This window comes from Stomoxys calcitrans, chromosome 5 (genome assembly GCF_963082655.1).
Source record: "Stomoxys calcitrans chromosome 5, idStoCalc2.1, whole genome shotgun sequence".
Classification (NCBI taxonomy): domain Eukaryota; kingdom Metazoa; phylum Arthropoda; class Insecta; order Diptera; family Muscidae; genus Stomoxys; species Stomoxys calcitrans.
In genome coordinates, this window is record NC_081556.1 from 3480705 (window position 1) to 3492184 (window position 11480).

Consider the following 11480-nt stretch of genomic DNA (forward strand, 5'->3'; position numbering starts at 1 on the left):
CAAGGTTGGAAAAGTTGTCAAAGTCTTAAAGGATATAATCGTTTATAGTGAGCGGTGTCAGATCTAATGTTCCTATCCTCATCAATTTGGTCTTAGCCATGTTTATCCTCATTTCGCATTTATGTGAGCGAAGCGATGCGCAAAGAGGCATATATTATCCGCGTAGTCGATGTCTCCGAGGAAGTCGTTAATACCCTAGCGTATGCCATAGGGTGACTCAGCATTAGTTGCTTCTAATACGAAGTCTAATAAAATTAAAAATAGCGTCGGTGACAGGATGCAACCCTACTTCACTCCCTTGTCGATCGATGAAAGGTCGGCTTGCATTTGCATTGAAACTGACTGAAACTTCAGCATTCCTATACAGCTCCCTAATTAGTGTCACAATTTTTCAGGGTTACCCTTATTCAACAGCATACTCCACATTGAACTTCGCGAATCTGTGTCAAAAGCACGCTCGAATGTCGATGTATAAAAGGTATAGGTGTGTATTAAATTCTGCAGACTGTTCAATGATTATGCGCAGGGTTCTAGTGCGGTCGGCACAAGAGCGTCCTGGCTGAAAAACTGTCTGTTCCTTCCTCGAAATGATGTCAAGTGCAAGCGGAATACGCTGCAGAAGAAGACTTGCCATCACTTTATTTATTGCGTTTAGCAATGTACAATAATTCCGCTCCAGTTCTTGCACTGGATGAGGTCAGCCTTCTTTGAGATTGTGACCATGACAGTGAAATCCATGATTTTTGGGATCGTCGAGCAATGCCTATGATTAAAGTGGCCGTTTCTGTAAATTCTGCTGTTATGTCGGCCCATGTATGGGTGTTATTTTGCAGCTTCTCCGTTAATGTTGTATTGTATTCGCACGCTGTTTCGGGGTCTTTAGGTTTAAGAGGTTGAACTTTGTGCTTTTTATTTGAATCCTTTTCACGACGGCTAGGCGTAGATTTAGAATGGCCACTAATAGCATGTGGCCACTATGGATGTAGGCTCCTCGTCTAGTTTTCACATTTAACAGCGAACCCAGAAAGAGTTTGCTGATAATTTGATTTGATTACGGGTCTTTTCATCTGGTGATTCCCAAGTATATTTGTGTATATTTTTATGGGGGAATTTTGTGCCTTCAACAAAGAGCCGGTTTCTTGCGCAGAAATCAACCAATATGTTGCCATTGTCATTCCTGCTACCACCTTGGAGATCCATAGTTCCGGATTACGGCCAAAATTTCGATGTCAAATTCCTACTCTCGTTCTCAAATACTTTAAATTTGAGCCCCATATTTTCATAGTTTGGGGTATAAATTTAAAAGTTAAATTCATATTTCAAAGTAAGGTTCGAACTCTACTTGTAAAACCAATTAATGACATGATAGGTGGTTTATGGCAAAAATATGAGCCCCAAACACTTGAAGTCATATTTTTATATCAAATTCGTTCTGCCTTCCATTCGAGACCACATATTACCAGATCGCGCTACATGCCGCTTTGGTTTATACAGTGGCAGGGAAATTCCTCACACAACCCCATTTTGATATTGAAATATAAAGTGCACTATTTTCATCATATGATCATTTTAAAATATCTGAATATTGCAAGTAAGTCTAAATTTATACGAACATAGAAACATACAAAAGGGTATTGATTTTCTATCTTAAAACATATGGGCCCTTCGCATAATGCAAACAAAAATACTGCACTCTCTTCTCTTTACATGGTTTAACTCTTCACATATTATTTCATTCTTTAAATGCTTTAATGATAAAATAAGTGCGTTGCTCAAGTTGTATTTAACCGTTGCCAACTTAAAATGCAAAGTTCGATGTCCACAGCCGCAGCTTAGCCTTCTGACCGACCTTCATGCCAAAGAACACGCACCCCAATAGTAACCAATTTCAGCATACTCTTTCTCTCGCACATACCAGTCCGCTCTCGCCATCTCACCACTAATACTCCCACCTATAGCTTTGCATCCACACAAATAACAGATGCTTAGGCAAAAAACCAGCAACAGTTAACTGTGTCTGCTTCTTCTTATTTTATTGAAAATTAATTCTTCATTTTTATGGATTTTCTTTTCGGAAAATTAATTTTCATATATATTCTGCACATCTCTAGAAGAATATCTTTCGATTGATGCCAATTTTATTAAAATGCGTTCAGCCGTTTGGCCACCATTCTAACACCGTAGGATAGGTTCTAGGGCACCCCTTTAAAAAACCACAAAAACTGGGTCTCACATTTGGATATCAGATTCGTATTCTATACTCAAAAACCTTCTATTTAAGTCCCATATTGCTATGATTGGTAAATATGTCCCATTTAAGGGTGTTTTGAGAGTTGGGGTGGTCTCCCTAACACTTGGTCCGACAGTTGGATCCTAAATATCTTTCATTTGATTCCAATATTATCTTGATTGGTCTAAATATATATTTGGTAGCTTTTCGGAGTGGGACGACCCCCTTAGGTATCCCATCCAAAATTTGGATAGCAAATTTTTATTTTTAGATTACTATAAGAGAGCACACTAAATTTTGCTTAAATTGCACCACCCATCCCGAGATCTGGCGTTTCTGACAATAAGCGTAAGGGGAGGGTCCGCCTAATTTGCATAACAGTTTGGCAAGACTTTATCTTAGAGGATTATAAATTTCTGTTTAAGTTGTTCAGTAATGACAAAACCCGGACTTAAGCTAGGGGACTTTAAGTTCGCCCCCTTCTTTGACTCAACCGTATGCCACTGTGCGCTGCTGGCGGTTACTAATGTTAACCAAAGTGCGCTTTTACAACAATGTTTATGTTCGGTATTTAACATATTATTGACATGATGAACACGTCGAAAAGTAATTAACAATTTCCATGGGTTTTGTTGCCGCTGTGACTGTGTTGTAGCTGTGGCTGCAACATTTTAGCCATAGCGATTTGGATCAGCGGGACGCAATGCTAACTAAGGCTGGTGCAGAAGCTACGCTTCAGATACTTTCAAGTTCAAATGTGATTATCACGTTTGTTTTCATCCAATTACTGTTGTTGTTGTTGTAGTGGAAATTGTTTGAGCCCGAAAACATTTGAAATGAAAATGAGAGGAAAAATGACAAAATTGGCTAAAAAAAAAACGAAAACAAAGGCGCGAGAGTTGAGTTTTAGATAAGGCATTTGCTGTGACCTGTCCTACACACACACACACAGGCAAGCACAGAAAGATTAGAATTTTTATGATTTATTGTTTATTTGTTTTTTTTTTTTTTATTTTTTAATAGTTTTCTTTGTTTTGTTTAAATTAAGTACAGTTTGGTTTTAAAGTATTTGGCACAGTTTGAATTTGTTTTTTTTTTTTTTTGTTTGTTTTTCGCAGCCGTATATTTGCGTGAAGTAATCACTGAAGGCACTTGACGTCATACAGAAACTATGTTTAAGTCACCTTAATGAGGTCACAAACAGCAGTCAGGGCTACGAAAGAGTTCACAGGCGCATCAATCACTTGACTGCTGTTTTGTTGGCAACTTAATGACAATTTCTGTTTTGGTGTCTTTGGGGCATTACTTCACGGTCTAACTAATCTACAGTTGTCGACCCGAGCATAGGTATCGGTATACAGCAGATTGCAAATGGCAGCATTGTTATCGAAATTCATTTCGGCTACTTTAAATTCGGGATTTATGGCAATTTTCAGTGTGTAGGAACCGGTATTCATTTCCGTGATATCCACCCACTGGCAGTCCAAATTATACAGATAGACATCGGAACAATTGACGGAAATACCTTGAAGATGCGGAAGCAAAAGAAAATTACAATTGGATTTGGGGGAACCAAGCAAATCAAATCTCATACCTTGATCACCGAAATTGGCGCAGTTGTACTTCTTGGGTATGCCCGGTAGGCATTGGCTATCCTCCAGACAAAAGGAGGCCTTATGACCCTGGGCCACCTTGACTCCTGATCTGTCATAGATATCGAAGGTGGCAAACACCTCCATGCTGTGGTAGTGCCTACAAAGGGAAACAAATTTTGTGAACAATTTAAGTTTTTTTGTTTACATTGTTCTTTACTTACATGTGACACATGTGCCACTCCCACATACTCTTCTCCTTGAATGGACGAAAATCAATGTTACCCGTATTCAAAGCACTAGCAGTGAACTTCAGCAGTCGCCGCGTCACATAGCGCCAATCGGGATCATCACGTTGTATATCGTAAGCTTCATTAGCCACACAGTTCTCCTCCATTGCACATTGCATCAATGCCATGGGCCGATCTTCCAAGTGCGCAGTGCGCTCAATTTCATAATAATCGAGCACCAGATCTGGTGCCAAGTGATCACATATCACCACGGCGACATGGTTGCGAAGTCCGTGACACGAAAGCACCCCACGCAAATGGTCATGGTGCAAGCACTCATTCAATGAGGTTTCATTGCCATAGCACTCTGTGCCAGTTATGAGATTAGGAAAGATGTCTGATCCTCCAAAGAAGTCAGTTTGTAGGGCATCTCGTGCATAACCCAGACCCAGCTGGCGGCAAACGACATTGGCCTCCAACAGACCCCAGCCATCAGAGCATATAGTGCCCCATTTGCCATTGTTGAGGCGAACTTCAACGCGGCCCTCTTTGTGGGTTCTGCCACCCCTTAGGCGCACATCCATTTTGTTGGTGTAATGTATGCGATATTTGGGTTCATAGTATTCGGGTACTACCTCCGGCTCTGGTTCCAGACCTGCAGGAGCTATACATATCACCCCGGCTGCTTCGCTGGGTTCGCAATCATTTACACCCCAACCATCAAAATGGCAGTGAGTCAATTCCTTCTCATGACCCTCACAGAATATGTTGTCCATCCAAAATCTTCTTTTGGCAGGACCAAAATACCCACTGTGTGTGACTTTCTTAAGGCCGGCAAAACCAAGTTGTTCGCAAACAATTTGACCCTCGACGCTATCCCATTCGTCATCGCACACCGAACCCCATTTGTTGTTGTGTAGGACTTCAATGTTACCTGGAAAACAGAAGTACGGTACATAAAATTAATAAAAAAAAATCTAAAAAAACAACAAAACATTGCAATGTTGGCTTCCAATAGATTGGCATATTGGCCTATGACGATAGGGTTCGAAGCCTGGTGAGAACATCAGAAACATTTTCCATCCATAGTTATTCTCTCACACATATTGGCGATATATGTAAAGACCTCTTCCATGTAAAACTTTTCTATGAAGTGGTGTAGCTCAACGCCATTCAGACTCGAACGTTAAAAGGAGTCATCGCATCACCCAAAAAATCCGTAACAGGCTATGTAAGACGATTGGAGTGATTCGACTCAACTCGAGTTCAGTAGAGTAGAGTAGAGTAGAGTAGAGTAGAGTAGAGTAGAGTAGAGTAGAGTAGAGTAGAGTAGAGTAGAGTAGAGTAGAGTAGAGTAGAGTAGAGTAGAGTAGAGTAGAGTAGAGTAGAGTAGAGTAGAGTAGAGTAGAGTAGAGTAGAGTAGAGTAGAGTAGAGTAGAGTAGAGTAGAGTAGAGTAGAGTAGAGTAGAGTAGAGTAGAGTAGAGTAGAGTAGAGTAGAGTAGAGTAGAGTAGAGTAGAGTAGAGTAGAGTAGAGTAGAGTAGAGTAGAGTAGAGTAGAGTAGAGTAGAGTAGAGTAGAGTAGAGTAGAGTAGAGTAGAGTAGAGTAGAGTAGAGTAGAGTAGAGTAGAGTAGAGTAGAGTAGAGTAGAGTAGGGTAGAGTAGAGTAGAGTAGAGTAGAATAGAATAGAGTAGAGTAGAGTAGAGTATAGTAGAGTAGAGTAGAGAAGTGAAGAGTGGAGTAGATTAGAGTTGAGTACAGTACAGTTAAGTAAAGTAAAGTTAAAGTAAAGTAGAGTAGAGTAGTTAAAGTAAAGTAGAGTAGAGTAGGTTAGGGTAGAGAAGAGTAGAGTAAATTACAGTAGAGTAGAGTAAAATAATGTTCAGTAAAGTGGAGTAAGGTAGAGTAAAGTAGAGCAGAGTAAAGTAGAGTAGAGTAAAATAATGTTCAGAAGAGTTAAATAGAATAGAGTAGAGCACGGACATGAAGCCGCCCACCGTCCTCCCATTGAGTAGTCCACCATTGAAACATTTTCTCTGCTAAAGAGTAACCTCTTCAAGTTTCTTCAGTGATTTTAAAGTTTATTTGTAGTCATTGATATTTCAAAGCTTGTCTGGGTATTCCATCATTTCCTCTCTGGATCCTTGATAATTAAATAACATATACTATTCATTTAACCTTTTATTCTGCATGTTTGTTCTTAATTTTTTTCTTTTGAACTATCACACGTTACTGTCATTAGATTTCATCATTGAATGACCATGAACTTGTTGAAATTGATTGTGATTTATATGTTGATTAATTGTTGATTGATTGATTTCAATTTGCGTCCATATAAAATGGAAAGTATCCATATTTCTTCAAGTCTTAATTGAAAAGGGAAACTCATGTTAATTTAAAATAAAAATAGTTTTCTTTTATCCGTCTTGCATTGAACTTGTTATGGGGAAATATTTATTGGCAAACTAATCAATTACAATTATGGCGCTTTTGCTTTCAATTTTTCTTGAAGAAATGTATGTCAATGCTTATGCCTAGATAGTGAACAAGCTACACATTTCAATGCCAGGGTTAAGACGATGAAAGGAACACAAAGAGACCATCAGATCTGTGGGAATTATGCAAAATAACCCACACAAAATACTCGAATTTGGTATTTGTTTAACAAGATCGTTGTTTTTAAACTCAAAGTTCTAAATTTATGCTGAAATATGTATTTTGGCTTTACATTTTTTCTCCCAAATTACACGGCTTGTGTAATTTGGGAGAAAATGAATTTGGAAAATTTTTGATATTGCATTATCAAATATTTGAAGGTAAATTCATCAGTGGAGATAACTAGACGGGAGAAGGTAAAATTGTAAATCCACATTTTGCTCCTCTTCTGTATCGACATCAGTGGAAAATACATTAAATTTTTAGCATTACTTTTTAAAACATAAATTGCAGGGTTAGTATGGCTGATCAAGAATTTCTTTAATGTATTAAAGAAATTCCATAAATGTTTACGGCATTATTCACAAAACTTTATGAAGCCTTAAAACAGATTTATTTGACAGATCTATAAAGGAAATCTGTCAAATATACCTATTTAAAATCTACATTAAGATTTGTGAATACGCCCGTTTGAATGTAGTGTTGTTGAACACTATAATAGTTTAACAGCATATGAAAAATCTTGTGTTGAAATTTGATTAAAAGAACATCTATATCGGACAGGTGCAGCAGGTAAATTAAGGATTGAAGATGAATTTTCGTATAGTTTATATTCGATGCTGTTACCAGGGTGAGCTGACGATGTTCAGAACAAATTCTGTCTGGAACTGTACCGTTCCATAAAAGTTGCATCCGAGATGTACAAGCTACGAAAGGTTGTACTATTACGGTATAGTACATTTAGATTTCAGTGAATGTGTGTAAAATGACACTAACGCTACTCTTGAATATACATATCCCAGAAATCTTGCCAATGAACAGCGTGGCTCTGGAAGAGGCTGCCACTGATATGCATTCCGCGGAAATATTGAGAAAATTGTTCTCAAAATCTATCAACAGTTGAATTACAAGTTACGTCCGATAGAGAAGTAAGCTCTGCTTGTATCGGCATGGTAAAGACTCTAGAGAAACTGATAGATACATAAACTATGGTTTATATTCGGTGCTGTTACCTGAGCGAGCTGAAAAGGTTCAGAACAAATTCTGGATGGAATTCTTCTGCTCCGTAATATATACATCCGAAACTTACAAGCTACGAAAGATTATAGTTTTCACATTTATTACGCTAGGATATATTCAGATTTCAGCGTATGTATGTAAAATGTAAAGTGAGGAAACGATAGGACTACTTTTGATTACACATGTCCCAGAAATCTTTTCAACATACAACGTGGGTCTGGAAGAGGCTACCACTGATATGCATTCCGCGGAAATGTTGAGAAAATTGTGTTTGAGTCATGAGTCTCTTGGGCAATACACAAGATTCGATACTTTTTAATCTGCCAGATCTTGAAAATGTATTAACAATTGAACAAATTACGTTCGATAGAGAGATATACTCTGCTTGAATCGGCATGTTAAAGACTCTACAGAAGCTGATAGATACTTAAATTATTGGGTTGCCCAAAGAGTAATTGCGGATTTTTTAAAAGAAAGTAAATAAATTTTTAATAGAACTTAGAATGAACTTTAATCCAATATACTTTTTTACACTTTTTTTCTAAAGCATGCTAAAAGTAACAGCTGATAACTGACAGAAGAAAGAATGCAATTACAGAGTCACAAGCTGTGAAAAAATTTGTCAACCCCGACTATATGAAAAATCCGCAATTACTTTTTGGGCAACCCAATAGAACATGTAACACGGGTACGTCCATTGAAACTGCACTTAGAAGGCATCATAAAAGCTCACTCGCTGTCGAGGAATATACAATAGCAGCATTTCTTCAATAATGTTAAAATGGGCATAATTGCTAATGTAGGCATAATTGCTAATGTAAAAAAATATTAAGGCTTGGGATCTGTAGATCTACATAAATGGGTCAGTAATAGGACTGCTCGAGTAGGTGTACTGTCTTCACTATAGTGAAATAAAGCTTTCAACAATATATTGTCGTTTGGTCGCGAATGTTTATGATTTAGCTATTGCGGCTAGGGGAAGCTTTCCGACTCCATCCCTTAAAAAGCTCTAAGTGCGATGGCGAAGTGGACGGCCAAAATATTGCTAGGCGCTCAGAAGGAACTTGTTCATTTTTCAATGAAATACAAATCAACCTTGGGTGGAGAGAATTTTTGATTTAAAAAGGGCACGAAAGGCTGTATACACCTACAAGAAAGCCATTGACAAAATTTGGATGATTAAACCGCTTTTCAAGCACTAGCTGTATAATGCAGTTGTCAGAACTATTATGCTATATGGTGTTGGTGGACGGTGGACGGCGTATCAAAAGTCCTCCTACATTTCAAAACACGACCGGATCCAAGGAATGGATCGTTTGCGCATTACAGCGGCACTGAGCACGACACCATCCATCTGATGCATTTAATTTAATGCTACACCTAATGCCTCTGGACAATGTGGCTAAAAAACCTGCTGTGACCACCACCATGAGGTTAAGGAGCTTTTTCTTTGTTCATCAGCGATATGTTGAACGCCTACATCAACGAACTTGCCTCATATTTCGCTGCAAGAACTCTGAAGATATCTGCCACCAAATCTTCATCCACATTGTTCACTACAAATACGCGTTAGGTGAATTCTGAGCTGACTGTGATGGTCGACGGAGAAATGATTCCGACCATCAAGTGTCCCATAATACTTGGCGTCACATTTGACTGCTCTTACAAATTCTCCTATCATGCCACTGCAATTTGCGATAAGGTCAGAATAAGAAACAAGGTCCTCAAGCCACTAACCGGCAGCACTTGAGGTGCAGACAAAGAAACCTTGTTGACCACGTACAAAGCAATTGGCTGGTCTGTGTTAAGTTATGCAGCCCCAGTTTGGTCTCGTCAACTTTGTGACACGCAGTGGAATAATATTCAGGTCTGGCAGAATGCCCCCCTTCGAACTGAGAAGGGCTGTCTCCATCAGGAGACAAAGATCCTACTAGTGCGAAGACATAACTACATGCTGTCTAAGCAATACCTTTTGGACTGTTATGGCTGAGACCATCCAAATCATCATCTTGTGGATAGATATCCACCGCCCAGAAGCCTTAAAGTAGATCTACATGATCTAGAGCGTGAGGTTCAGCACTACAAGAGAGAACCAAGCGGCATATCAATTCATGCAGACTTGGTAGCAAATGCAAATCCTTTTTTCCTTCAAAGGTTTAGTGACTGAATTATGGTTTTTTTCAATATTTTTAAATTTTTTTAATCCTTGTATCTTTCAGCTTAAGATTTGCCATTATTATTTGACAAAAATAAGAAATTATAAAAGTTTTGCTATTCGATTAATAATTTTGCTTCAAAAAGTATTTTTCACTCATGTTTAAAGTTCAATACCAAATTTCGTTTAGCGTTATAAGTAATCATTACTTTTTATATATAAATTCTTTTTTTTAAGCATTTGTTTTTAATATCAGTCACAGTTGACACGTATCGACGATTTAAACACTTATTTAAAACCTCGGCTTTATACCTTCATATTCTGCATCTCCACCAACTAGACGTATGGCTCCTTCCTCCTTATTCAGGGTCTTTATATATTTCTGCACCAAACGCTGGCGCTCTGAGCGGGCGTCATCCAAAGAGTGGTGGACCAAAGATTGGCCAAAATTCAATTTCACTAAACACAGACAAATGAACACAAGATGGAGGAGTAGCTTAAAGGAATTCATAGTTAGGCACAAAGATCTTAAAATTGGTTCTAAGATGTTCTAGAATTCTTAAGAAAAAAGGATCGTTGTCGCCGTAGTAGCACGATCCGCCCGAATGATTAGCGTTAATGCGGCAAGAAGTGATTGAGAAGATTTTCATGTATTTGGGAAGAGAAACAAAACGAAACTATTTTCATTATTTCAAATTTGAAACTAATAAAGCTGAGCTTCCAACTGCAAATGACTTTTGCAATAGATTCGCCATGAGTCGATTTGTCCGTCTGTTCGGCTGCCCCATTGGGGTTGGTGTCGCTTTCAGCCAGTGAGACAAAAAGCGTTTGATGCCAACAATAATGGCAGCATCAAAGCGGGCAGAACGATTCTGATATGATTTGTTAGAGTGCTTGCTATCTGTTTGTCTGCCTGTTTGTGTGCGCCGTCCATCTCTTCTAGCTGCCGTCCAAGCGCGAAACATGCAACAAACACATGGGAGATGGCGCTTCCAAGTTGTTGTTTGTTCTCGTGGAATTTGAACGACAAAACACACAAATGGAACAAACCAAAAGCAAAATTGAAATTGGATTTAAAAAAAAAAAACAGTACCAAAAGTCAAATGAAAAAAAAAAAAACACAGCACTTGGCTAAATACTCAATGCCTTCAAATAGCGGAACAGTTTTTAAGCGTTTTTCGTTATTGTTGTGGCTGGTCTGCCAAATTGCGGTGGTGGTGGTGGTTGTTATGATGCCTCCATAGCGTTAGGGGATCTGCCTTATGCTTGGGGTCTATGATGACACACGCGTTTCCGAGGGGTTGATGTCTTTTTTTTTTTTTTTTGTTTTGTTTTGGTTTTCTGATGATGACGCTATTCGGAATTTTGTTTGTTTTTTTGTGCGAGCGAAGATTTGCAATTTGCTTTGATGGATTCCACATGACCCTTTCTCTCTAAAAAAAAAACAAAATTTCAAATGGATAAGCTTTTATAGCATTCGGATAGAAACTTCCAACATTTTGCTTTGTTGCTAAGTGTCGCAAAAAATTGTGATTTGAGCAAACGACGCAAGTAAACTGCTCGTTTAAGTTGGTATTGTACAAAACTCTAAATACAGTT

The 11480-nt window shown here is 38.4% G+C and overlaps 1 protein-coding gene across 1 annotated transcript; it reads right to left on the bottom strand.

Annotated features, from left to right (window-relative positions):
* Positions 1 to 3129: 3129 nt before the first annotated feature.
* Positions 3130 to 10572, bottom strand: LOC106082270 (lysyl oxidase homolog 3B). The gene is made up of 4 exons (XM_013244662.2): positions 10194 to 10572; positions 4047 to 4986; positions 3825 to 3982; positions 3130 to 3755 (listed from the first exon to the last, which is right to left on the bottom strand). The coding sequence occupies exons 1-4, from the start codon at positions 10390 to 10392 to the stop codon at positions 3538 to 3540; spliced, it is 1515 nt and encodes a 504-aa protein (XP_013100116.2). The 5' UTR covers positions 10393 to 10572; the 3' UTR covers positions 3130 to 3537.
* Positions 10573 to 11480: the final 908 nt, after the last annotated feature.